The following is a 26,171-nucleotide window of genomic DNA, read 5'->3' on the forward strand; positions in this document are numbered from 1 at the left end:
AGGCACGTCCGGCTGTTACGTGATATGGGCATCGTCATTTGCGGAAGTGTTCCGATCTGCTTTATGACAGGTTATACGCTCTCCAAGCTTGAGACTGTGACTATTTTTTTTATTTTTTTGAATTTCAATGGTAAAGAATGACACCTGAGCGACAAGACAGCTCGCTTGCAGCCCTGGGCGTAGGCGTTGCTGTGGTTTCCAGTTTAATCAATGGGTCAACTTTTGTGCTCCAGAAGAAAGGGATTCAGCGCGCACAGCAAAAAGGTACCGGCGCGCCTCCTTCACAAAAATCCACTGTCGTCGGCTTTTTCGTCTGGACTCTTTTTCCGTGTTCGCTCCTCACTACTTGGTACGGAGTGGTGACATCCCAGTAGCGAAGAACCGATCACAGCTACACACTGTCTGAATCTGTCAACGCACCGAATGGTTGCTGTAATCATCAGAAGTCGTAACTCGGTGGCAGTGTAGGCAAGCAACGCAGACAACCGCATATGCAGCGTGAAACACTTGATTCAAAGCAATGCAGTGCCGCCGGTATTCACAATGGACAGCAGTGCTCTTCATGAAGGATCAAATCTGCATCTCAGACTTGGCACAAGGTGGCGGCATTACCGAAAAAATGTGTATACACCGGCGATCTTTTTTTTTTAAACTCAATTTCCCCTAAACGTTGCACCACCTGGTTAGCCCCCCGTCCCACTCCACCTATAATAATATGGGTCGAAGTAGAGCGTGATCGTGGATATCGGTTTCTGCTAACATAAGTCCCACAGAATTATTTTGGATCAACTAAGAGACCTATAAAGCAAAGTAAATGCATTGCTGCAATAGCACTAGACTATTCACACGTGATCAAATGTTGTGTTATATCTCGAGGCCAGGGTTACTCAACCTATTTTTTGTTTGGCATTACATACTACTTTAGTCCAAACATAGAGCAAAATAATTTATAGTCAATGTGAAGACTACACAATGCGGCTTCTGTATTTATTTTTAAGAACCTATAAAGGTTCTTGAACATTAGTACAGTATCTCTGTCCGAAACAAAAGCTAAAAACGTGTACTGAAACAAAAATATTGCAGTTGTGGCAGATTGCACCTGAGAGAGATACACACACACACACACACACTGTATACACTTCTCTTTGTGAAATGGAAAGGGTGAGAAAGGGAGCACCCACCTGTTAAAATGCCTTTTTTGTGAAATTCCCTCAGTTTCGACACATGGTTTGTGGGTACTTATGATTTTATCATGGATCGACTCGAAGAGATTGTAGGGGGCTTTGAATTGGTGCAGGCAGTGGACATGGAACAGGAAAATGAGATGGGGTGTGTGCTACGGGAGTGAAGTCTCGCAGCAGGAATGTCATGAGACAAAGCAAGGAGGTGGAATTGAAGCAGACATAGAGACATGGGTTCAGGCTCTGTGTTTTCAAAGGCCATTTTTTCCTCTTTTTATAACAATTCTATATCACTGAAGCAACAACTGAAAAACATTTTGAGCTATACTTTTTTTTAAAAACTACTTGAGATCATTTAAAGATGTACTCTTAACATTTTCCTTTGCTTTTTTGAGAATATTAACCTTGGCAGGACTGCCGCAGTCCCCCAAATACAGCATGGCTGCCCCTAGTTTGAAAACTCCCAGCATAGGCATTTATCATTATGTTAAGTCCTGTGTCCATATTTATCAAGCATCAAAATTACTCCTAGGAGTTGCACTAAATGTCTAGCTAGGGTAAGAATTTGTCCTACCAAGGTGTAGTGTCCTACACCTACTAACAGAGAGGAGTTGAAGGTCACATTTGAGAATCATATCACACTATGTCATGATTTTACACCTCCCGAAGCTGCAAAATGGCACTCGCAATGACCTTTTGTAGTTTCCTGACACTAAGATTAAGGCTTCACCACAAATATGATAATAATAATAATATTCAAAGTAGTAGAAGAAGAAGGAAAACATAATAAGGTAGGATGTTGCACTAAGCTGCAGGTAATTGTTGCCACTTCACAATGACATCATGAATAATACTGTAATGTGCACCAGCATGAAAAGATCAAGACACGCACACACCAAATGAGACTAAAGCCTATAACAGGCATGTTTATTTAACAATGAATGATATGCAGACATACTTTAAAAAGAGACTCCTTCCCACAGTTTGAATCACAAGGAACATCTCGTAGGATAACAGTCATTCTGAAAAACTAGCCACGGCTATTCTTGTGCTGTTGTTAAAGTTGCATTCACTCTTCCTGTCTTCCCATTCGTCTTCCAGAGAGGTATGCCATGCCCCTCTCAGGGATCCCCCTTAACTTGTCCAAGGCTCTATTTATCCAATGCCCCAGGAGTCTCCATTTTTCTTCTTGAACTTTGCTGGGCCTGTAAAGTATAACACTAAAATTTTGGGGTTCTCTGAATGTAGAATTAAGCTTTCCTGTCTGTTGTCAATCATACCAGCATCTCCAGGAAAACCAGCAATTTGCATTAGTGTAGCTTGCTTTAACATTACCACACATAGAATGGTGGAAATGTGTATACATCTTTGTATTACTTAATTTGTTGCAAGGACATTAAAGTTTGGTGCAAAATTTGAGGAATGTGACATATCCAAATCATTACTATTGCTAAGGTGCAATTTTCTTGTGGCAAAAAAATGTAATGTTACCAACACTTTTCATTTCTGCTGACAGCACATGGTTTCTTTATATGGTTGGAGTGTTCACATGACATACAAGACTTATTATGAATGTTATTCATCTCTGTCAAATCAACATCTTTTCATGAGTTCACTGTTATCCAGTGTTTCCAAAACATTTAGCCTTTACAAGAGTGTGTGTGCCAATATGTGTTTCAACGCCGTGTTCTAGGATGTCCTAGCAAGTTACGGCAGCTCACAAGCTTTCCTAAATCCTAGTAAAGTTAGAAGTAGTTTTCTAAATTAGGGAATGTGATAAAATGCTTTTGCTTGTACTCCTATGGTTAGGACCAAATTTTCGTCACTCTTAAAAGAGTTTAAAGCTAGTTAGGACTGTTTTCCTACTCTGAGTCGCTTGATAAGTATAGGCTCTGGTTCAGAAACTTGTTTATTTTCTCACACTGATACTTTTTTAATAGGGCTACCATTAAGTTCTAGTGTAAATTTAAGTAATAAAAATGGATTTGAGATGACACACTTCTTTACCCACAGTCATTTGTAGAGTCAAATTGTATCATAAGTTTGCTTGTACACACAGGGTTTTGGTTTTGGAAGAAAACCCCTTACAGAACCAGAGAGAATCTATAATCAGTACAGTATATAGATGATGTCTGTGCTAGGATTTGAATCCATGACTGAGAGGCTGTGCTGCTCTGCCACTTCTTGTAACATTTTGCTTTTATTTATGCTTGGTATTGATAGCACAGGTGGAAATGATACAGCAGGAGCCACTGTTCTTTAACAGTCATTTGTTATTTGTCTCCTCTTTTTGGATGTTTTTAAGGGGACAGAGAGCAAATTTACCAGTTTTTCACTTCCTTCCCAATCCTAAATTAGAATTAGCAGGTTCAAAGATAGATGTGAACACAGATAAGCTAAATTAAAAGGAAGGACATTCTTAATGAGTTGATGCTGCACACTGCTAGACTATAACATCAGGAGCTCGATTTCTGACCTGATCACTGTCTCAAATGGAACTTGCAAATCCTTTCTCTGCCCATGTGGGTTTACTGTCATGTTCAGGATATGTGTATATTAAATTAATAGCCATCTCCAAATTGGCGTACTGTCAGGTTTTATTTTTAAATTCAGTATGACAAAACACAGCTTAGTCAAGCAAATGAATATAACAGTATAACATAGCGAGTACAACAGTACTCTTTGAAAGCAATCAAACTTCATATTCCCTAACAGTGGCTTTGCTTTTTTTGCAATATGCTTAGCTTTCTCAAAACTCCTTTACAGGAAAAATGGGATTCAGAAAATTGATAGCTATGCCCAATATTAACAAGGTACAAAGATTATTTTATGTCATTCGCAAATCAACTTAATCCAGTTCAGGGTCATAGTTAGGGGTGGCAGTGCCTAACCTGGTAGCATTAAGGCGCGCACTAAGAACCAGACCTTTAATAGGGTATGAAGTTATAGTCACATATTAACCTATCCTGTACTTCATGCCAAGGAAGCTGCTACTACAGACAGTGGGAGAACATTCAAATGCCAAATGGAAGACGACTGGTCAGGGATTTCCGATCCAATTTACCTTGAAGCACAAGTGTTACACTCCTGATTAAAAAGAAAAAACACAGTTACATCTTTTTTATAAAGTAAATTTTGAATATTCATATCTCTATATTTTGCTTTATGCCTTTATTTATTTTAGTTATTTTTAAAAAGTACTTTACAAACACTCAATCTCTGCATTAATTTTTCAACACAATAATTCAAAAAGCAATTGGCCAATCCAAGCATATCTTGGCAAATTTATTAATGCTAAAGTGGTAGAAGCCTATTAAAGAATTTTCCACAAGTAGATTATACTCTTTCAAAATTATGATTTTTTTTGTTGACTTTGGTTTGTAATATTTTACTGCTAAAATGAAAAATTTATAATGAGAATGCCATCTTCTGTATGCATGAGTTTTATATAACATCCATCCTTTTTCCAACCCATTTGTTCACTTTAATATCACAGGGAGCTAATGCCTATCCTGGAAGCACTGGACAGTGTGCCAGTTTATCTCATTCTACATTTAAAGTACATATGGGTCATTTTAGAGTCAGGAGTTAATTTAATCCTGCTTTGTTAATCTAGTGCTCTGGTTGTGAATCTCATACTTGGTCACTCTCAGGCAGGGTTTGCATGTTCTGGTGTGTGAGTTTTTCTCATGATACTCTAGTTTTCCTCTCATATCACAAATTTGTGCAAGTTAGGATGATTGGAAATTCTAAATTGGCAATTTTTGTGTGTATGATTGTGCCTTGAGATGGATTAGCGCTTTGTGCAGGGCTGCTTCCTGACTGGGAAAGGGTGTTGCACCCTGCACTCCATATTGGACTTAATGTGTTTGAGAATTTTATTTTGAGAATTTGATTTAATTAGAAGGTATATTCCAGTTATCTGTCTGCAATTTTATGTCATATCTCTGGGAGTAGTTAAGAGACATACAGCAATGAGGTTTAAATAACAAAGTAGCTAGATATGGAGGAACTAAATTTGCACCTTCTATAATTGTGTGTGCTATTCATAAATTGCTGATTTAAAAATATTTATAAAATAGTTTCATGTTTGAGTAATATAAACACAAGGTTTTGTTTATTTTCTCAGAAAAGTAAAATAGAAACTGATAGAATATACTAAATCATAATGCAAATAGTGGCAAGCCATCCAATTAAATGACACTCTCTGTTAAAAGCAAGAATTGAACTAAGTAGGGAAACCAGAAACCACACAGTATCCCCAGGGCCAGTGTTGAGTATCGTTGCACTAGTAGAATATCAATTGAAAAAGCAGGCTGGAAATGAACTGTAATTGATCTCATAAATAAAGCTGTAAATAGTGTAGATTTTTGTTCTGTTTATTGAAAAAAATACATGGCCAGTAATGCAGGTTTTAAATCTGCTTACTGAAAAAACAAATATGTGGTGGTACAGGAAGCCCAGTGGTGTAGTGTTTTGAACTGTATCCTCGTATATTCAGAGATCTAGGTTTGATGACCAGCCTGCCCACTGCCATATGAAATCTGCATGTGCTGCTTTTGTTTATTTACTAACACTCTGCTTTCCGTCCACATGTCAAATAAATGTATATTAGTTTAGACAACTATAAATGCTGTATGAATGGCTATTAACTGTGATAAGAGTGTCACCACATCCAGGGCTGGTTCATGTTTGTATCCAGTTCTGCTTTGGCTTTAAACACAGAAAAGCAGGTCTAGACTCCAATAATATTCATCAAAATTCTCTGGGCATCTTTTATTCTAGCCTAGGGTCAAATGTTTAGCCAGAGACTAATGACAAAAAATAATAAATAAAAATAATGACAAAAAATAGAGCTCCCAATGAATGAAACATTTTGCCCATATCAGAGGCTAAATGTACATAATTAAATAGTAAAATGTGTGATTAAGCAGAAAATTCACCTACAGGCCAGATTTATTATCAGAATGTATCAGAAAGTCTGTAAACCTGCGATCAGTAATGGCTTATGCATAATTAAAATAGCCCATGTAATGTGTTCAAAATACAGCCATCATGTTTACTGTTTATAATGAACCATATTCTCTCATTTGATTACAGGAGTTTCATATTTAGTGGAACACTTTTGGTGGACTGGCACTATTGCTAGTAAGTATAAGGTATCCTAACATTACATAAGCCATTATATTTAATTGGGATTTATCTACAAAGTTTTGGTCTATTTTTGCTTTTGTACTTTTTTCTTGTTTTCTTTTATCTTCATCTGACTTTAAAACAAGGTCATTGAGGTGTGTCTCGCTGTTCCCTTGCCTTCTTTTTCCAGCCATCTCTTTACTAGACCCCATCTACCACATCTTTACACCTGGTTTTTGGCTTCCCTTTCCTTTTCTTTTCTGGCATCACTTCTTCTAATGATCAGTCACCCCACAACTTTCCTACTTCATTAACAACTCCAATCATGTCAATTGGAATGAGTAGTGACAAGTCCCTCTCTGACCATACTCATGGGATGTCCATAACTGAAGACCAAGTAATGAGACAACCAAGAAAGCTACACACAGGAAAAGTCACAATGTTGACCCTTAAGGTGTATAAAAGCAGTTCCTAGATCTTTCCTTCCTTCTCTGTAGTTCTCCATTAGTGTATGCAATGCAGTGGTTACATCCATGATTGTTCCTTATCCCTAACTGATTTTTCCAGCATCTCACTTTCTTTTACATATAACTCTCTTAAAACAGTTGAACCTTATTATACACTTGTTTACTATTTTAAAATCCATCTTCTACTTTTTAAAAGTCAATCAAGCCAATAAAGCACTGACAGATGCCATTGTCCCCTTTGAGATAATCAGCCCGGACACTGACCATTCTTAAAAACACATGTTTTATTAAACTAGTGTCCCCAAACACAAGTCCTGTACACACACAGTGCTCCAGCACCACAACACCCTTCCTCAGGCCTTTTAACGTATGTGGGCTGTCTTTCTTCCTGGAGCTTCGTCCACCTCCAGCACCCTAGCCCTCCGACTGTAGGAAGGCGGCCCCTTTTATATCCACCCAGGTGTGCTCCAGGTGCTTGCTGATGACCTTCCGGCGGCACCTCCTGGTGTGGCGGAAGTGGCACACTAGCACCCGTAAGCACTCCGGGCGTCCCTGGATGGTTCTTCCTCCACCTTTCCAGGTGTGGCGGAAATGTTGATCTCCCAGGGCCCCCTGGCAGTGGCCATGGGCCCCATTGGGTTTGAGCCTCCTTGCTCTGTCCCCGTGGTCCCCTCATCATCCAGGGCAGTTGCCCCCTCGTGGCCCGGGTATGTATAGACCACCTCCCAGTCCTTCCAGGCATCCCGGCTGAGTCTGGCCCCCAGCTTCCTGCCACACCCCACATTATTAAGCTTTTTGTTGTCCTTAAGTGGCTGAGTCTCTCAGTCATCACTGCTGCTTTTTTATTCAGAACCTTGCTGTCCCATTAACAATCAAGATGTATTTTGCCCCCTGTGAGGTTTCCCCAGGCCTCACCATGTCTTTCGATACAGGACTAGGCAGTCTTGCTATATGCTGGGTTGTCTGCCCACTAGTGACCATTTGAGATCAATTGCATGTTACTACTTATACAGCCACTGTTCCTCAGTTGTACCAGTGTTTCTGCAACTATTATTTTTGCCCCATTCAAGCATCAAGCACACATACAGGGCATACTACCCACTAGCAACCCTATTCTGACTACATTGGCATGAGCAAGACCACCATCTTGGTGGTGCACTTAGACGTCTATAGACAGCCAGACAACCCATTGCAAATCTTATAGGGTTTGTGAGTGCATAACTGTAAGGATGAAAAAGCTGAGATCATCCATCCATCCATTATCCAACCCACTATATCCTAACTACAAGGTCACAGGGGTCTGCTGGAGCCAATCCCAGCCAACATAGGGCGCAAGGCAGGAAACAAACCCTGGGCAGGGCACGCACACACACCCACACACCAAGCACACACTAGGGACAATTTAGAACCACAAATGCACCTAACCTGCATGTCTTTGGACTGTGGGAGGAAACTGGAGTACCAGGAGGAAACCCACGCAGACACGAGGAGAACATGTAAACTCCACACAGGGAGGACCCAGAAAGCGAACCCGGGTCTCCTAACTGCAAGGCAGCAGCGCTACCCACTGCACCACCGTGCCACCCAAGCTCAGTTAATGCTACCCAAAATCAGTTGTGATATCCAAAATATTACTTAACTTCCCATGTTAAAAACTTGATGACATCATATTAAATCTGTAAAATCTAAGCTATATGGTAAATTTGCTGCTGTGTGTAAGTGGTTACTTAAATTCATGACTTATTAACTCCTCACTTAAAAACCAAAAAAAACTTAAAGTATTTGTACAAAGATGCACTCTGTTTACTGTTGGTGCTGTGCTGGTTCTGATATGCTATAAGAAGTCACCCTTTAGTATAGCATCTGTGAAGAAATATATTGGCTGACTGTATTTTTGGCTAACTTTTCCTTTTTTAATTGAAAGAAAACCAGTATTAGTTTAACTATTTCTACTGTATGGGTGTATTTATCACTGAGATTAGTCATTTTAGTTTGGTTTTTAAAACCACAATGTGAACAATTGCCTGCTTTCCTGTATGCTTAGTTTTTATAGAAAATATTTAGATGTTGTCTGCATGGGTTTTCCTCTGAACTGTTTATTCTAAAATAGTCGTTGCTGTGCATATAGCCATGGATAGGCACCAGTCTATCACCGGGCTCATCCATGAGCACAATTATTATATACATGCAAGTCTGATAGCTATGAATATAACTAAAAAAATGTTATTAATACTAATGCATTTAGAACTTATATTCTTGTGTGTTGCATGGTACTATGAAAACAGCTAACACTTCCTCAAGCTGCAAGGCCCATGCTTTAATTTTTCTGCCACTCTGCCAATGAATTCACACCTCATGCATGTTGCAACCCTATACATGAGTAATTTAGTATGGCCAGTGTAGGAATTTTGATGATTGATAATCAATAAGACAGCCACCCAGGAGGATGCCGTAATAATATGGGATTTGAAAAAGAAATCTTTAACTTGGCTAATTAATTATCAGTTTTGCTTTGGGCAATGCAGTTAATTAATCCAATAATTTAGAACGTCTCCTACTTTATTTTCCTTATCTTTCTGTGTTGTAGGAGGCGGGTCTTCGGCCTTTAGACTTATATCAAGGTTACTGAGACACACTCGTTTTAAGAAGCAGAATAATACAATTTGTTGATACACACAATGATTATAGAAATATAACTGTATATGTATATACTATATGTATGTGTGTATATATGTATATATATATATATAGAGAGAGAGGCATATAAGATTGGATGCAGACAGACTAGACAGACAAGCATGTAATATATAGGCTGGCTGTTTACTGGTATTTAGAGTTGCACTTTATCTTGCACAGATAAATAGTTTTACAATACCAAGTGTTTATGGATGATGTCCAATGTTTTGTGGAGCATTTAATGTTGTTGATCTGGATTCAAGTCGAGACTCTTCTTGCATTGGAGTGCACTCTTTCTCTTTCCTGTATGATTCTTCTCAGTGCTGTGCTGCTGCTTCCTCAGCTTACTTTCTGCTGTAATTCACCACTTAGTGGGGAAAAGGCATAACTCAAAATGGCCCAAGAGTTTAGATGCTAAATCACTTTTGAAAAAGTGGCTTCTCAGCCTTGTCAGACTACTGGCACAAAGCTTTGGCTTGATAGACTGGGTCTCAGCATCTGGTCCACAAAGATAAGAGTTTGTTGATTTTAGCTATCCAAGCAAGAGCCTCATAGCTTTTCAGTTCAGAGATCAGGATTCAGATGTTTTCAGTCATTTTAGAGAGGCAGAGAATGGTGCCCAGAGAATTCCCAGGGAGTTCAGTGGTTTTCCAACAAATATCCCAAGGAGAGAGTTTTTTTTTTCTGGCCATCGGACCTTACTTATTCTATGTTAATTAATGATGACTTATTTTTATTTTTTATTGTGTCTTCTGTTTTTCTATTCTTCATTTTGTAAAGCTCTTTGAGCTACATTTTTTTGTATGAAAATGTGCTATATAAATAAATGTTGTTGTTGTTGTTCGGGATGGTGCAGATAATTTTAAAGGAACGTTTAGCCTTCTCCATATTGGATTAAAGTCACTTACAGATACAAAACCTGTGCCTTTTAATAGGTGGATTCTTCTGTCTATCTTAGTTGTTATCCCTTGAATTATAGGTCTTTGTCCTTGCTTGAGTCCATTTCATGCCTTTTGGCTCAAGAGGTCTGCATAGGTGCCTTGGGAGTGATGGCAGTGCAAATCTTGATTTACACATTTCTTATCAGATGAAGTCCAGGCAGATGCTGTTACAATCTAGAGTTGAGTCACTTAGTTTAGAGTGCATGTGGGGGTTTTATGCAGCTGGATGGATGCTTGCATCCTATCTGCTTTCTTATCAGGCATGGTGTTCCACCAAAGCCTAGCAGAATGGGCAATTCCCACTTTGTCCCACACCAATATTTATGCTAAATGCTAGAAAAGGCTATAATACAGTAAAGAGACATCCTGCCTCTTATTGTAAAGTAAGTGCAAATTGAAAAGTATAGACACACTTTTCCTTCCTTGATTGTATATGTCTCTGTTGGTATACCTTAAGAGTAACATATTAGTGTTTTTTTAATGTAGAATTAAACCTACTTCTGTTTTTCTGTCAAAAGTGGCTTTAGGTCAGATTGGGAATTTTTTGGCATATAACATGGCTCCAGCTGCATTGGTTACGCCATTAGGAGCTCTGGGTGTTCCATTTGGGTAAGTCATATTCGTTAATAAATGAGTACAAAATGTTTTTTTTTATTTTATTGAATAAAATTATAACGCATCACTATAACTCAGGTTTGCAGCACTTGTTTTTTAATAGCTGTTATGAAATGCAGATGACATTTGTGACATTTTCAGCATTACTGCAAAGATCTTTTAGCAGTTATAACTCTAAAAAAGCATTAGTAAAACAGACCTATAATTTATCATTGTAAAATGCAAAGTTGTAAGAAACAAACAGTATAGTATAGATATTTTATTGTTCAGTCAGTAAGATTGTCATTTCAGTTGTGATTAGAAAATAAAGCTTTTGGATTTTTGTAGCCCCCATTCTAAATCTACTTTATTTTACTTTTCATCACACATCTGAAATTTTAGGTTTAAATAATGTTAGGTTTTACATATCATTCAGTCATGTAACATATTAATAGCATTTTTAAAATTTTATTTATTAAAATCAAATAACATTTTATACACATAACTCAAGTTTTACAAAAAAAAAAAGGTTCAAAACAAATCAACCCCCAACCCCTGAGAAAGAGAGCTAGGCCAGCAGTGTAAAACTTTAAGCTAGTAAAAATAAGTAAATAGATGAATTAATAAATGAATAAAGATAAATGGAGTAAAAGAGGGGAGAGAACCTGCTTTCTCAATTTAAATACTTATTCTAAAATGTTATTGATTAGATCCTGCCAAGTTTTGAAAAAGTTTTGTACAGATCCTCTAAGTGCGAATTAGATTTTTTCCAGTTTCAAATAGTATATAACAGTATATATACTAATAATATCAATCATTTAACCTTACATTACATACAACATACACTGAGCTTGGTGTGCCTTAAGAATGACCTTGACATAAATAGCCATCACCATATTGTCTAGTTTGATTTGTTAAAAGTAAGAAAGTGTATAATCTGTGATGCTGAATCTACAGCTTCTCTTCTTCTTCTTTTGGCTGCTACAGTTAGGGGTTTCCACAGCAGATCATCTTCTTCCTTAGCTTTCTGTCCTCTGCATCTTGTTCTGTTACATGTCCTTTCTCACCACATCCATAAACCTTCTTTTAGACCTTCCTCTTTTTCTCTTGCCTGGCAGCTCTATCTTTAGCATCCTTCTCCCAATATATCCATCATCATTCCTCTGCACATGTCCAAACCAACGCAATCTTGCCTCTCTGACTTTGTCTCCCAACTGTCCAACATGGGTGGACCCTCTAATGTACTCATTTCTAATCCTATCCATCGTCGTCACACCCAATGAAAATCTTAGCATCTTTAACTCTGCTACCTCCAGCTCTGTCTCCTGCTTTCTGGTCAGTGCCACCGTATCCAACCCATATAACATAGCTGGTCACACTACCGTCCTGTAGACCTTCCCTTTCCCTCTGGCTGATATCCATCTGTCACAAATCACTCCTGACACTCTTCTCCACCCATTCCACCCTGCCTGCACTCTCTTTTTCACCTCTCTTTCACAATCCCCATTACTCTGTACTGTTGATCCCAAGTATTTAAACTCATCCACCTTCACCAACTCTACTTCCTGCATCCTCACCATTCCACTGACCTCCCTCTCATTTACACACATGTATTCTGTCTTGTTCCTACTGACCTTCATTCCTCTCCTCTCTAGAGCATATCTCCACCTCTCCAGGGTCTCCTCAACCTGCTCCCTACTATCGCTAAAGATCACAATGTCATCAGCAAACATTATAGTCCACGGGGACTCCTGTCTAATCTTGTCTGTCAACCTGTCCATCACAATTGCAAATAAGAAAGGGCTCAGAGCCAATCCCACCTCCACCTTGAATGCATCTGTCACTCCTACTGCAGACCTCACCACGGTCACACTTCCCTCATACATATCCTGTACAACTCTTACATACTTCTCCACCATTGAATCTACAGCTGTAGCAGGCATATCCAATGTGTTTTTCATTCCTATGGGTCTATGCAGGATTTTTACCACTGTGGTGTAGTGGTTAACACTATTCACTTATGGATTCAGCATTCTGGGTCTGAATCATCAACCTTGTGTTTGTTTTTATGGAGTTTACACATTCTCTCTGTATTGAAATTGGCTTTCTTCTAGGTACACATTTTCCTCCCACAAGTTTGTTTTTCAATTGTGTCTGTCACATTTAAGTAAAATTAAGTTAGATTAGATAGGCTTTATTAATCCATCCATCCATCCATTATCCAACCCACTATATCCTAACTACAGGGTCACGGGGGTCTGCTGGAGCCAATCCCAGCCAGCATAGGGCACAAAGCAGGAAACAAACTCCGGGCAGGGCGCCAGCCCACCGCAGGGCACACACACAAACACCCACACACCAAGCACACACTTGGGACAATTTCAGATCACCAATGCACCTAACCTGCATGTCTTTGGACTGTGAAAGGAAACCAGAGCACCCGGAGGAAACCCACGCAGACATGGGGAGAACATGCAAAATCCACACAGGGAGGACCTGGGAAGCGAACCCAGGTCTCCTAACTGCGAGGCAGCAGTGCTACTCACTGCACCACCGTGCCACGCTGTTTTATTAATCCCAAAGAAAAAGTTAGAAAATGTAACTGAAAAGGAGGTAAAATTTCCATAGTTGTATGAAATGATGCTTGACATTAAGAAGTTATTTGTTAACACCATGTCCCTAGTCAAAAATATTTAACACAATTTTGATTTTAAAATGTCACTTTGAATTAGGTTTTTTTTCAACCCCCCGAAATACTGTTACTATGTGTCTTGTAGCTACAAGTTCTGTGACTCAGTGTAGTTATACTTTTTTCCAAATCTATTTTTTTTGTGGTTTTTAGTCTTTTAATCTCCTAAAATAAATACCCTGTACAAAAGCATTATGCAATACTTAAATACATTGTTGTAAGAATCAGACCTTTTATTCAGTGTTCTTTTAAACCACTGAAAGCTCCTTAAGATAAGAAATTTATCACTGTCAAATTTAATTCCTTCATGTTTTTAACAAATAGTGTATATTAATAGTTACCAATTCTTTCCAAAGTGGCCTTTTGTATATCCACTGATTCACAGATAAATATTTTTCTGCATTTGCGTATCCTTATTTAAAATTTGTATTTGAGTGTTACTTTACCATTTATTCTGTAGTAGCTAAAACAGTCATTAAAAATGCCTTGACTTGAATGTTTCCAGGGCAGGATCCAACCTGCGAATGCTGCATTCAAGTCCCAGCCTCACTGGGTCACATGTTCTGGGCCTGCACCAAATTAACATCATTCTGGACCAAAATTTTTAATTACCTTTCAGACAGCCTTGGGGTCACAATCCCTCCTAACACATTAACAGCTGTGTTTGGTGTTCTTCTGGATGGGTTTAAAGTGGAGAAGGACAAACAAACTGTGATTGTATTCACTACACTCTTGGCACGCAGACTTATTTTGCTAAACTGGAAGAATCCTAACTCTCCTCTTTTAAGTCAGTGGGAAACTGATGTGTTATACTATTTGAAATTGGAAAAAATCAAATACTCAGTTAGAGGATCCGTACAGATTTTTTTCAAAACATGGCAGGATCTAATCAGTAATATTTTAGAATAAGCTCTCAAAGCACAGAGGAAGAAATTATTTCCGCATTTCTTCTTCTTCTCTATTCATTGGCCTATCAAACTCATCAATTTAGGTATGCTTACAAGCCTTAAGCTTTACCCCATTGGCCATGCTCTTTCTCTCAGGAGTGGGGTTCGACTTGTTCTCAATCCTATATCTTATAAAAATTGATCGATTTGTATGGAATGATTGCAATAAAATTACTTAAAAAAAAAACAAAAAGACATGCCTTGACTCAATTAAGGCAATGAATAAGCATGTAATTTTGTTGTCCCCCGTGATAGTTTTATTAGTTATTATACTTCTCAACTGAGACATAAAAAATCATGTGTCATGCACACAGATTTCCTTCATATAGCTGTGATTTTAACTAGTAATATTTTTCATGTTGATACTGTATTATGTGAAATGAAATGGAAAAAAAATCACATCTTCAAAAAAAAAAAATATTCTTCTTTCCTAATTGTGTTGCACATGGGATAATAAATGTGTGAAAAAGTAGATCATTACCTAGGAAGAGCAAATCCCCTACCTTTTTATTAAGCCAAGAGCTGTTCCATGTTTTGTTCAGACTGAATAATTAATTCTTGAGTTATCCTGTTTATGGATTCTTATCCCCTGAAACTGGTCAATCATGTTCAAGGATGCTTAAAATACATAAATCCAGTATAAATTCAAAGTCCACATTTTCACCCAATCACAATCCCTTCCCTAAATATAAGCAAACAAATAGCTTTTTTTCCTTAAGTTGTAAAATGCAATTAAATTTCAAGGCAAATATTAAACCAAAGAAACTCTTAAACTGCAAAACTGCATTGCCAGCTTCTGATGAGTTTGATAGGTCAAATTAAAAGTTTTGAACTTTTTCATTTCTTGATTTTTTATTTTATTTTATGAAAATGTACCAAGCAAGCCATTCTTGTGCATGATTGGAAACTGCTGTTTGGTCATGCATCTATCCTCATGTATATTTCATTAAGCGTTCAGTGATTCTTTTTCATGTAGTGTACCACAAACATTTTCTGCTGTGATTAGAAGTGTTTTAAATGTATTTCTGTTTGCTTACAATTAATGAGTAACTTTCACTGAATTTGGGTACTGTACATCCTAAGCATGAATAGTAGGGGTGAAAATAAAATATATATATTTTTTGAACCTGTGTGTTCCACTTTTATGAAGTAAATTATTCATATTTTGTTAATCACCTCAGCATTATCAGTTTATCACAAAGATACCCCAGGAGATTCCAGGAGTGTCTCTGCCTTTGAAGGGTTTGAAGGAGAAAGTTGACATTCTAATAAACTCCTTTGTTGAATTTGATCCGTTCTGTAATAATTAGCATACACAGAACAAAAATCAGGATGTTAGATCTTTTAAGATGTAAACATTTAATAGTTGACTGTGACTAAGAAAGACTTTCATTGAATTTCCTGAGTTCCAATACTGATCTGCAAGCCTGTCTGATTCTCAAGAGATGTCTGTGACCTATAAATGGCAATGCAATGGGCAGTACCGGAAAAAAAAAGTGCTTATGCTCTATTAGCACTTTTTTTTTACATGTACATTGTTCCACATGCTGCTTTTTGAAATGCAGATGAGAAAAGTTCTAATGTTTAAAAACGGTATGCTGGATTATTTTTAATTTAAAATTGTGAAACTCTTCATCTGCAAAGAGTGACTGAGCAGGAAAACAATGAACATGCAGTCATATTAGTAGGTCTAACATAAAGAAAATGTGTAATAAATAGTAGATTGGTATAAGATAGACTCTTATTAAAAGTGGTGTCAAATTGTCAGTTGTATTCAACAAACACCAACTGAACACTCTAAATTTACATATTTATTGCATTCAGTTTTGGCAAAATACAAATGAAACATTTTTTCAGATGATAGTGAGTCTTTGTGTCACAAACTCATGAAAACGCATTTTGTATCTTATTCTTGTTGTGTAACATCTTGTTGTAACCAAGGCTGGAGATTAAATGGGAAGGAAAAGGGAAAGTTCCTGCTCCATATGTCTTAATTTGGGCACAAGCACAATAACAAAGTAAAATATCAGGGAACTAGAGCACTAGTAAATCCACATAATGTGATCATAAACCCTTTTGGAATTCAAAGCACATAATTGACTCCACTTACGAATAAAGTGGCAAGTTGCTTATTACTTTGAAGACAAAAGGAAATGTTTGACACCTTTTGAAAAATACTACATTCATTAAATACTTATATAACTAGACATTAAGCCCGTTAAAATAACGGGCGCTAGAACAGTAGTGCATAAACATTTGTATGAACAGTCTATATTAAATGGCAAGGGACCTTGTATGTGGCTGTAATATGGGTCACTGTATTGTGTGCCTTTAATTTTCTCTCTCAGTAATACTGGTTTGTATTTTCGTAAAATGCCTGTAATTTTGTCTGACAGTAATACAGTGGAACCTCGGCTCACGACCATAATCCGTTCCAGACCGTATGAACTGTATGTAAATATATATTTTTTTAAAGTTTTTAAGCACAAATATAGTTAACTATACCATAGAAAGCACAACGTAATAGTAAACTAAATGTAAAAACATTGACTAACACTAAGAAAACCTTGAACAACAGAGAAAAATAACACTGCAAGAATTTGCGCTATAGCCTTATGACCCGCTCGCTAAAAACTCTTTTTTTAATGAGTTTTAAGCACAGGGGAAAAAATGAACAAATCTGTAATTTAATAAACAACCAAGAAAAGTAACATTGCAACAATGCACGCGTGTGCCTGTGTGTGTATCTCTCTCTTGCGCGCCTTTGTGTCTGTCTGTGACTCTCGCGCGCCCCTGTGTGTGTGTGTGTGTGTGTGTGTGTGACTCTCTCGCGTGCGCCTCTGTGTGTGTGTGTGCGCGTGCGTGCGTGCGTGACTCGCGCGCACCTCTGTGTGTGTGTGCGTGTGTGTGACTCGCACTCGTGTGTGTGTGCATGCGTGCGTGCGCCTGTGTGTGTGTGTGTGCGACTCGCGTGTGACTCGCGCGCGCCTTTGTGTGTGTATCTCTCTGCACAGGGAATGCACAGGAAGAGACTGAACACGTGCTGTGTGGCCCCGCGCATGCGCACTTCACCAGAAGACACACACACGGACACTGGACGCACACAAGGATTTTATTAAAGAGGATATTTATATTGTTAATGATTATTTACTCTTGTGAGAAAGGTATGTGCTTGGTTATCTTTGCTAACATACTGCTTGTCTTCAGTGTTTCATTTATTTAGATGAACAGGCAGGTGCACATTACTTACTTTTAGACTGAAACAATGTTCTTGATCAGTTGAATTAAATTTCAAAAGAATTTACTTTCGGAATGATTTTAGCAAAAATGTCACTTTTGTGCTTCTCTTCATGTTAAGTGCAAGATGCATTTATGATGCTGTATTAAATACTTATTTTACACACACAGTGTAATGCACAGACATGGAGTTCCGTAAAAGCATACTGTATCACAGCACACAAAGCCCTAACACACAAACACTGAAATTCAGTCAGTTATGCATAGATCCTGTGAGTATGAGGAGCACAATGAAAAGCAATGATGGTAATAACAGAAAAGACACTAAATTGAAGCTGCAAATACTGGTATAGCAGTACTACTAGTAATGAAACCCTACATAGTCTCAATCCATAATGTTGGTGGAAGGTGCTGCATATATTGTTGTAATAACTGTTTTTCAAAATAATTTTTTGAACAAACATGGAGTCAAAGGTTGGAGTGGTGTGACCTTACACAGGCAGCTTTCTACAACTAATGTCTTCCCAGCTCTGCAAGTAATACTGTATGTTGCTTAAACAATTTTGAATTTGTTCAGTAGGCACTCATTTATTTTACCAAAGAAATCCCCGAAACTATACACCCCTTCTTCAGTACTAGCAAGTAAAGTTAATTCTTTCTTTGCTGTACACGGAAGTTCAGATTAATAATGAAAATATAGATAAAATATAAAACAAACATACATAAATGTCAACAGTATATATTTTCATGTGGCAAACATATTACCATCTCCATACAGCAGGTATGGGTAGCACAACCAGGAGCCAAATCGATGCCATCATACTCTTACCCTATAAAGAACATACATAACAAAAATAATGCATATAGAAAAATTGTTTCCAAACTAAAATAATTTTCAGATTTTGTGTATTATCTCCCAGAAATTTAGAACCTTAACTGCAACTACACTTTTGTCATGTCTTTAGATATTAATATTTGTTTTATACTTCTGGGTAGTTTTAATTTATCAAAAAATTACAAACATTTATAGTTTCATACTTTTGAGTTTTTGTAGTACGTGATAAATGATTTATAGTATTTTCCAACACTTAACACAGAAGCAGAAGTTGAATAATTTTGAAAAAATATGCAGTATTTTAAAAGGCTTATAACTTATGATAACAATTTGCCATAGTTTTTATTGTGCATGTTCTCTTAATTATCTAGGATTATTTTTCTATTTTGGTGATGTTGGCACTTCCTGTTTGATGTTATTTTTAATGGTTTTACCTTGTTTGTTTTAGGTCACTGCTAGCGGTTTATATGATACAAGAAAAAGTTGGAATTCTTGGAAAACTTGGCTGTTTGCTGACTTGTGTGGGTTCTATTATTTTGATTATTCATGCACCTAAATCCAACAGTGTTACCTCGAGATTGGAGCTTGAAGAAAAATTGAGCAACCCAGGTAAATTATACGAAAAGACTGAAATTAAAAAGTTCCCGTAAGCTTAAAGGGGACACATATAATTTTCAATATTATTTTATAAACTTAGCAAAGAATTTTTATATCATGGGTTTTTATGAAAATCTAGGTTATACTGTATTTATAGATGTTCAGCAAAAAGACCGGTGTTGTGAAGGAAGTGTTTTTACTAGACTGAGGCAACAGTTTTTTTTTTATTCCATTGTATAGAACAAATACAGCTGTTGATTGTGAATGTTTAGAGCTGGACAGCTCCAAAAATTACATAAAAAGAATGAAAACATTACTTGAAAAGATCCTGTGAAGTGATGAAGGTGAACAGTATGGAAGCTAATGCCAGAAGGAGTTATACAAGCCTGTAATAATCAATTGAAAGTAAATATCTATATAGACCTGGCACAAAGTATAAACATTTTTTCAGACAGTTTTTGGTTTCAATTTTTTTAAACAAGCCAATTCAACCTATTTATTTGTACATTTGAAAATTTTGGTGGGGGATTCCACACTCTTGAATGGTTTGCGTTCAAACAATTAAGGATGTCACAATTATAAGACTAGACATGGTAGCTTACAGCTACATTCTGAAGAAGGTTTACATTGAAGATGATGCCGTCTTTTTTACAAACCTGGTTTATTGCATTTAAAGTTACAAACTACAGTTTTTGTGCTTAACTTTTGATCAGTGTTGGAGATAATTAAAAATAATTCACTATGAATATTAGAACCTGGCAGTTATTATCGACTGAGAAAAGCAGCACGATTTTAGCCTAGATGTACAAAAGTAAATTTATGGTTGAACTTACCATAATTTAATGCTGTTAAAAAATTCATAAGAATAAAGTAAAGCTAAAATGCAAGTTTTCAGTAGTTTAGCACAGAGTCATAGAGTAAGGTTGATGTGGCCAATTTTAACCCTATTTTTGCCAGTTTAACTAGTCTAAATTCATAAATGCAATTGATGACCTGGTTAAATGCCTTGCCCGCTTATGTCCCTTTTACACTTTAAAATTATGTTTGTACAGAACATTGTTAGACAATGACATTAAATATCTTAGTATTGCCAAAGTCTTGCATATTTCAGGTATCAGTATATGTTGTCATTTTGACTTGTCTTTAAGTTATAGAATCAATGAATTTCTGCATCCGAAAATGGCTGGTTATCTAATACCATGAACTTTATTGTATTTTGACATAAAAAGTGTTTGTAAGCAAAACCATAATTTAAGGTGTTGCTTAGCTGTGGAAATATATATAAGTAACATTCTACGGTAATATCTGTGAAATAGAGGCATTATTTGTTGAGAAAACTTCATTATAAGCTTTTTAATCTCACCTAGCAGATCCACTGTAGTTGACTATGGGTATCCTTGTGGGTGGGGAGCAATGTTACAGTATATCCAGGCATGATGCCCATGCTGCCCTTCTTTGCATTAACATATTAGAGGCTTTTCATCTTAGAAAACTGCTGCAGATGTGGGCACAATATACAGGGTGGTCCAGATCTAATTATGCAGATCCAGATCGTCTGGATGACTTTGATTTATGCGGGAAGACAATTCTTCATGTGGTCAGTTCGCAAACTTCTCGATGGTCCGGGATTTTTTGGGTGATTTTCTATGTAATAAACTTAATAAGTTATAGCGTAATGAAAATTGCATAATTAGATCTGGACCACCTTATACACATTATAACATTGTCTTAGCTTCTTTTCATGTAGCAAGATGATGACATTTAGACCCTGCAGCCAGTAATTAAGAACAATCAGAAATCAATGTATCAGTATCTTCTGAATATTAAATTGCTTTATGTACGCATATGTTTAACTTACAAACATATTTCTCTATTATAAAAAAAATAAAAAACTTTTTCCCGGGGATGAGACGGGATCTTTTGAAGAGAGACAGAGACACTTTCACTTCCCGTGAGACGGACAAGCCACGTCATACTTACAATCTTCAGACGCAAGTCCCGTGCTACACAGGCAGAGCAGGTTAGAGATTATGGAAGTAGGAAAATTTGTCTTTTTATTAAGGTGGATACATGTGTATATAACCCAAAAGATTTAATACTCAGGAAACAAAAAGCTTCAATTACAAAATGAAACAAAAAGTAACATTTTACATCAAAACAAAATCATAGAACCAAGGATTAAGTCAGCAGTAACAACTGATTAGAATAACAAACTCAAAGCAGTAAGGCCAGTCAAAAGAGTGCTGCTAGAAATAGCAAGGTCTGAGGTTACTAAAGGTCCTTGTATATTGTTGTTCTCTGGAGGCTGCACTTCTCCAGGGGCACAGCACCAGGGTAATTGGTTGTAATTGTAATCCCTCGCCCTCTTGTCCTTAAAAAACATTAGAAAGTTTAAACAAAGTACAACTAGAAAAGAGAAGAGGTTGGGGGTCTTTGAAGGACACAAACCAAACCTTGACAGCATTAAATTATAAAGCAGACCCATCCAATGAAGCTAGAAGCCTGGGCACAATCTTAGACAGTAAAAAATATAGTGCTGCTTTGTGTGTGTAAAAGAAAACTATCAGTGGAACTCTCCTTCCACATTGCTTTGTTAAACATGCTTCCTTTGCTAATTGTGTAATTGTTACTTCAGACTGTAAACTGAAATTGCAAAACTACCATTTTAGTTATCTTTTTACAACTTTCTAGCACCATCTTTTCAACATGGAGAGTGATATTTTAAAAATCCTATACTGTAAACATACTGGTAGTTAGTAGGTGCTATGCTGTACAGTAATGTCATGAGCCATTTATTTATTTATTTAGCGGAGAGAGTTTACACAACCTGACCTCAACAAATTACAAGTTAATAGTGTAACAATTCTTCTTTCTCAAACTGAGTATGTAAAGATGATCAGTCTGAGCTGGCAAGACATCTTTTCACTTGGCTTGGTACTAAAGTGGACTGCGCACTTCCTAATTGCACCAGACACCCCCGCAGTATTGTAGAACTTTCATAAAGATCTGCAGGCATTCCCATAATAATTAAACTACAATTAATTTGTTTATAGGCTGGTGCATTGAATAATTTTAATGAAATATGTTCATAGTCATGATGGTAGTTAGCACTATAAAAACACTGTCTATTCTGTCTGTATATTTCTTTGTATATTTGTATATTTCTGTCCTCCTGGCCATCAGACCTTACTTTATTCTTTGTTACTTACTATGGCCTAATCTTATTTTTATATTTTTCATTCTTTATCTTGTAAAGCACTTTGAGCTACATAATTTGTATGGGAATGTGCTGAATAAATAAATGTTGTTGTTATTCTGTTAGATAAAAGTAGCTGTGATTTTCATAAGTATCTTTCTCACCATGCTTAATAATATCATCTTGTATTTGTTTCAGTTTTCCTGTGCTACCTCTTCATTGTCTTGTTGCTACTATGTGTGCTGATATTCTGGATAGCCCCAGCTCATGGATCAAAGAATATAATGGTCTATATCAGTATCTGTTCTTTGCTTGGTAGTTTTACTGTACCCTGCAGCAAAGGCCTGGGACTCACTGCTCAGGACTCCTTTAACAATGACTCATCTGATGAAAAAGCTCTCTTTTTATTTTTTTTATTTTTATGCACATTGTTGCTAAGCATCCTCATTCAGTTTATTTACATTAACAAAGCACTAGAAGTGTTTGATTCCAGTATATTTAGTGCCATTTATTATGTGACATTTACCTCAATATCCATCTTGGCATCTTCTATACTTTTCAGGGAGTGGAAAACTGTTGGAGCTGTAGATTTCATAGGCATTTTATGTGGCTTCACCACAGTATCCGTGGGGCTTTTTCTTTTAAAGGTTTTCAAAGATTTACATCTGAGCTGGAAGGATGCACAGAAGGTTTCTACTAAGATCGATTGAAATACTAATGGGAATTAAAAGTATCATTTGATAAATTACAAAAAGTACTAAGTTATCCTTTTTTTATTGTTTTGTTATTGGATTATATGACGCTTCATTCTAACACTTAAGTTTGTGACTTGGACCATCTACAACAGAGGAGAATCACTGTAAATTTACTAACTCTCACACTGGGGATGCTTGAATGATGCACAACTGTCAAACCACTTCTTGAAGGAAGTGTACAGTGCTACATATAGTTGTATGAATAAACATTTTGAGAAGTCTTCTTTTTTGCAGAGGAAATACTTATTACAAAATAAATAAATAAATACTTATTACTTATTAAAGTAATAATACTTAATACTGTGCTTTCTGGTTTTATTTGGAGATAGTCAAAATATATCTGAAATTGATTCCAGCTCCTGGAGCTACAGTCCTCAAGAATATGATATTTCCACCACTTGTTGCTTCTCGTCTTCCCACAAAGATAATTGCCATTTCGTATGTGTCTTATTGATTGTTATTTCCATACTTGCATAGGGTCAGCCCCCTTATCCAAAAGACATGCAGGTTAGGCCGATTTGAAACTCTGAACTGGTCTGGTATGAGTGAGTTTGGGTCTGTCTCTGGTTGGTTCCCCACTTATGTAGTTACTGGGATAGACTGTAGCTCATACAAACTAAGATTGGACAAAGGGGATTCAGAGAATGGTTGGATGAATGGGTGCTATATTATTTTGGGATCTCCATCCACATGCATCAAACCCTAAGTACTATATTCTTTTTCTTCTGTAAAGGTTAATGTGATGTAATGTAAACAGTCTACAATTCAAAACAAACGTAACTTTGAACAGGTGGCACACAACCACTCCATCCCAAGTTGAGGTCAGAGCATTTTGGAAGTGGAGATATTGAAACCAAATTATCTCCATCTCCTTAATCAGTATAATCAGCTGGAATATAGTGGGATTGAATCGTGAAGAAGAATTAAACTACGTGTAAAGTAGGCAGTAGGCATTGTAGGATGATAAAACTATGGGTTCCTTTAAGATACTTTTTAAAGCTTGTGGAGTAGAATTTTGAAGGCAAAACTACATAATGTCATGGAGCACAGTGTTACACCCATAGGATGCCAGTTGAAGGCTTTCTCTGACATGCCGTGTGAAATCAAGCAAGTCACTTAAGCTGTATGTGCTCCTAATGTATAAAATGTTTGTAAAAGATGTGACCAAGTAATTAATCTTGGATAAAGTTATCAGTTAAATATATAATAGTAATAATAAAACTCATCTCATTTTGTATTTTCCTTTTTGAATGCTGATCCAAGAATCTGCTATGTCATTGTACTTAGAAAACTGTGCAACGATGAATTAATCTCTAAGTTTTTTTCTTTCTTAATGTACAATTATACTAGTCAACAATTTTATTTGTATTTTTAATAACCATAAATCATTCATTCTTAATAATAACTAAACAAAGTAAGCTTTTTGTCCAATGTGTTAACAGTTATTAATGGATTGACTATCTCTTTATTGATAAGTAACTGGTGTTGCTTGAGTGCGCATAAAAATGTAATATTTCCTTTACTCATAGTGGAAATAAATACATATTTAATAAATAGATGAATGTTGTGATTAAAAACCTGTTTATTAATCAGGATTAAACTACAAAATTGTGCAGCATGGATGGTGTAGTGGTTAGTGCTGCTACTCCACAGCTACAGAGTCCTGGGTATTGTTTGAGTGGAGTTTGCACATTTTCCTAGTGCCCTTGAGAGTTTTTCTCTCTCAGGTTTCCTTCATATATGCCAAAGACCCATAAAGTCTCTGTCCACTTCTTCTTGCAGGTGATATCTCTGTTAAATGTGTGCCTTCACAAATGCACACTTTAATGAGATGAACTCCACTGTGAGTTTTTACAGTGCATCTGTTTGATAAGGCGTAAATGAAAGGATTATGAATATCTAACTCAATTTTCTGAAGGAAACATTATAAAAGATAGATGTTAAAATTGAAAGTTGTTTTCCTCAGACAGGAGTAATATGCATGCTTATGAGCCCAAAATCTATATAAGAAAGATCTGCACATCAGAATGAGTTTAACTGTTTGTGTACAGAAAAACTGTAAACGATTACTGCTTAAACTGAGTCATTCACATAATGATTATGATCAAAAGACAAATAAAAATCTACTAAACCTTATAATATGAGGCAATTTTGCTTATATTATCAAATAATATCAAGAACTACAGTATTAAATACAATAAAATACACTATGACCAAAAGTTTGTGGACACCTGGCCATTTTGAACTTGTTGGATGTACAACAAATATTTGGTGTGTCCCCTGAATAGTACATAAAATATAATTGAAAACACAATTTTCAACAGATTCAATGTACCTGCATTTTAGACTACACACAAGCATTAATATAAACCAATAAAAACAATAAAACATCGATGATGGAATTATATAAATAGCAAATAGTGGAGTTTTACTGTGATTGCAATGAGTCTTCAAGATATTGCATTTCTGTCCCATTGATGCCATGGGTGGCAATGAAAGACATGAGATCAAAAGCACTTAGATACAGTTAACAGTTATTTAACAGAATTTAGCTCTCTAATAGCACTCAGCTAGAAGCTTTTCAGCAGTCTGGAAGTGTGCATCTTAATAGGATTATAAAGTAAAAAGGTGGTGGCCTGGCTGAGGTGGGTCCCTAATGATTTTTTGTCCCCTTGTAAACATCGATTTCTGCATATGTCCTCTAGTGAAGGTAACTGGGTGTTGGTAATTTTTTGTGCTGATTTGATAACTCTCTGAATAGTCTTCTTGTCAACCACGGACAAGCCAGCATACCACACCGGGATGCCACAGGTAAGTGTGCTTTCCACAGAGCAGCAATAGAAGGACACAAACAGCTGCTTGGACAGGCTAGCATTCCTCTGCATCTTTAAGAAGTAGAACCACTTCTGTGCCTTCTTCACCA

At 36.7% G+C, this 26,171-nt stretch overlaps 1 protein-coding gene across 1 annotated transcript; it reads left to right on the forward strand.

Moving 5' to 3' along the window:
* The first annotated feature begins 1 nt into the window (after position 1).
* Positions 2–24,745, forward strand: nipa1 (NIPA magnesium transporter 1). The gene is made up of 5 exons (XM_039744709.1): positions 2–264; positions 6,282–6,329; positions 10,917–11,007; positions 19,149–19,309; positions 22,692–24,745. The coding sequence occupies exons 1-5, from the start codon at positions 138–140 to the stop codon at positions 23,201–23,203; spliced, it is 939 nt and encodes a 312-aa protein (XP_039600643.1). The 5' UTR covers positions 2–137; the 3' UTR covers positions 23,204–24,745.
* Positions 24,746–26,171: the final 1,426 nt, after the last annotated feature.

Source organism: Polypterus senegalus, chromosome 2 (assembly GCF_016835505.1).
Source record: "Polypterus senegalus isolate Bchr_013 chromosome 2, ASM1683550v1, whole genome shotgun sequence".
Classification (NCBI taxonomy): domain Eukaryota; kingdom Metazoa; phylum Chordata; class Cladistia; order Polypteriformes; family Polypteridae; genus Polypterus; species Polypterus senegalus.